Source organism: Saprolegnia parasitica (genome assembly GCF_000151545.1).
Source record: "Saprolegnia parasitica CBS 223.65 unplaced genomic scaffold supercont2.174, whole genome shotgun sequence".
Taxonomy (NCBI): Eukaryota; Oomycota; class Saprolegniomycetes; order Saprolegniales; family Saprolegniaceae; genus Saprolegnia; species Saprolegnia parasitica.
The window spans coordinates 1-2,932 of NW_012156568.1; the positions used below are offsets into that span (position 1 = coordinate 1).

At 57.2% G+C, this 2,932-nt stretch overlaps 2 protein-coding genes across 2 annotated transcripts; both read left to right on the forward strand.

Annotated features, from left to right (window-relative positions):
* Positions 1-130: 130 nt before the first annotated feature.
* On the forward strand, positions 131-1,428 carry SPRG_15111 (hypothetical protein; the record flags this gene model as incomplete). The annotated part of the gene is made up of 3 exons (XM_012354651.1): positions 131-727; positions 1,169-1,308; positions 1,359-1,428. The coding sequence occupies 3 exons, from the start codon at positions 131-133 to the stop codon at positions 1,426-1,428; spliced, it is 807 nt and encodes a 268-aa protein (XP_012210041.1).
* Positions 1,429-1,822: 394 nt separating this feature from the next.
* On the forward strand, positions 1,823-2,530 carry SPRG_21500 (hypothetical protein; the record flags this gene model as incomplete). The annotated part of the gene is made up of 1 exon (XM_012354652.1): positions 1,823-2,530. One exon carries the CDS (start codon positions 1,823-1,825, stop codon positions 2,528-2,530), a length of 708 nt encoding a protein of 235 aa, XP_012210042.1.
* Positions 2,531-2,932: the final 402 nt, after the last annotated feature.

Consider the following 2,932-nt stretch of genomic DNA (forward strand, 5'->3'; position numbering starts at 1 on the left):
TGCAAGAGTCAAAGAGTCTTTGATGGGAAAAATATGCAACGACTCAAGTGTGCCATGTGTAAGGGAGGCCCGCGGGTCCTCTCAGCTAAAATTACATGTATCGTCAAACTAGATAACCGCCTGTCTTTGGATGCCTGAGCCACGACCAACGTCCCGCGCGCGGGCGTCCAAGGTGACACCGTACGCCCGCCCTCCGCCACGCACCGCGCTACCGTCGATTGCGAAACAGACGTCGCCGTCCGGTGTCGTCCGGGCGCTGCTTGGGGACACGAGCTCGATAGAGGCCCGCCTCGATGAGCTCCAAGCCGACTTGCAGTCCTCGTTTGCCCACCACGCGACGCGCATGAACCGCCTCCAGCAACAGCGCGGCATCAACACCAAGCGCATTCTGCAGCAGCGGAACGTGAGGCCGACGCTCGCGCACCTCGAGCGAGCACCGCTTGGGGACGAGACCCTCTTGTGCCCGAGCTGCCACGCCTTTTGGAGGCGCGACGATATCCTTCCACTGCCGTCGCCATGGGCCGAGTGCCGGATCAGCGCGAGCCAGAACCACTTTTGCCACGGCGCATCACACGAGATTCGAACGTCGCCGCCGCCAGGAACCCCGCATGTCGCCACGATCGTGTTTCAATATTACGGCACGACGCAACAAGTGTGCCAATGCCCCGTCGTCGCAGCGCTGCCCAAAGCACGATCGTCCATGGACCACCTGCCCGGTAGCAAGGAGGTTGTATCCTCCTCATCAGCTGCACCTTGCTGAGATCTGAGGCCAAGTCGCCGCCGCGTCGTTGCGGATTGGCACGCCCCTTTTGATAGAGTCATCCTGGGTGTATAATCTGGTTATCAACCCTTGTAGTCTTGCGCATCATGCCTTCAACCAAAGTGTGACCGCAACTGCGGTCGCTCACATTTGCTCCACCGCACAAAGTTTCACATAGCGTCGGTCTACCATACTGCTGACAGTGCCGATCGAGCAGGAGCCCAAAAACAGTCTGCGCACCACCGCGCAGCCGAGGGCCGAGAGTTGCCGTTTGTGTTGGCCCACCAGTATTGGCCTCCGATACAAATGCCGTACATATGTATATATGAACGTGTTTCGCGTTATCTTCGATGTTACAAAGAGTTACGTAAAGACTAGCAATCTCCTTCTTCTTCATTCGCTCGCCAGGCCGTGGCTGCGCAGGCGGCGGCGCGGGGGTGCATCTTGCTCTTCTGTGGTCGCCCGGGGGCGTTTGTGGCCGCGGGTGAGGCCCATGATGACAAGCTCCGTGGATTCCTTCCAGGCTTCGCGATCGGCGGCAAATACAAGTACCGTAAAGAAGAATCTTTGCATTCCACCTTGAGCGCCTACCGACGAGAAAAACGCACCGCCGCCTGCGCAGCTACAACCCGGCGAGCGAATGGAGTGATTTCGCGCAGCACACGTGAAGCTGTGTTGGACCACGGCCAAGAATATGCGCCATCTTGAATTGTTGCCCGAGCCGCGGTTCCCGTTTTTTAGCAAGGCAGCAACGGTACGCGTCGAAGACCCATGGTCCAAGCAGCACGCTCACCTTAGCTACTCATTTTGCCCCACCGATCAGTCCCATCTTGGGCGGCGGCCTCCCAACAGGAGGCTCTACCAAGGGTTTATCCTACGTAAATATACCCTTGTTTCAATGTAGCAAAAACATCCCCTGACTGGAATCTCACCGAGTACAAGTCGTAGCAGGGTGATGACGACCGTTTTGGCATGATATTGACTGTACTTTCTACGTTTCGAGCTCTAATTTTACGCAAGCGCCAAGGATTTGCGGGTATTTTCACGCGGCGGGAGGTCGGGATGCAGACGAAGTCGCCGCCTCGCCCCGCCGGTGTTGGCACTGACGAGCGGCTCCCGATGCTCCCAAAGGTGCTCGTGCCGCTCAAGGCCAATCTGCAAGATACTCCAATGCAAAAGAGCTTTGCGGAGTGCCTCCTCGAAGGCGCCAACAAGTGGTTTCCAAAGAAGCCAACGCCAACGACTAGCAACGATATCACACCACCAGAGCCGAGCCACACGATGATGCCCAGGATGGTCGACCTACGAAAGCAATGCAGCGCGCCCCAGGTCCTCGTTGGCGTGAATCCAAGCGAGCTCCCAATGCTGGATACGACCCATGACCTGTGTCCCCGCTGCCACGGCTTCCTAAAGCACGAGGTGATTCCCTCTCTGCCACACGACTGGACCGAGTGCAAGCTCAATTCGGGGCGCATTGGTTTTTTCAACCCCAAGACCAACGAGACGCTAGCGATTCCGCCACCAGGGATGCCACCGACCAGCTGCGTAGTATTCCAGTACCACGGAACGACGTCGCATGTCTGCCGCTGCCGCCAGCGCCGCAGCTCATTGATCTCGCCTTCACGCAGCCGCAAGTCTCGGCGCTACTCGACCAGCGCACTGATTGTGGCCGTCGCGGCCGACCATTCGAATATGCTTCCAGTCGAAAACACATCCACCACACTGAACGATACCCCTCCGATGGTGCGACAGTCATCAAATTTGAAATAACGACTCGTACAAAGTACAGATGACATCTCAAATGCTGGCGTCGCATACAGCTGCTTGGTGCTTGTCGGGCGGGTCACCTGATACCAAAGCACCGGCAGACCGACTGCTTGAAGAATGACAACCGTGTCGACAAGGAATTGTGTTTGGTGCGACCAGAGCTCGAGTCGATCCATCAACTTTAGTGGTCAAGACGGGCCCGGGGCCGCTAAAATATATGCCAATTGTTGTGGCAGATTAATCAACCGTGACTTTTGAGCAGGAAAAGGAGGGTCTGCGGCGGCACTATGTGAGGTGAGTCGTCCCATCTAGACTAAGGTTGAAGACAGAGAGCGCGCAGAACGAGTCCACGAGCTCGAGTTGCGCGGTGATCACGCAGTGTCTCGAGTCCGCAAAACAGCCGAC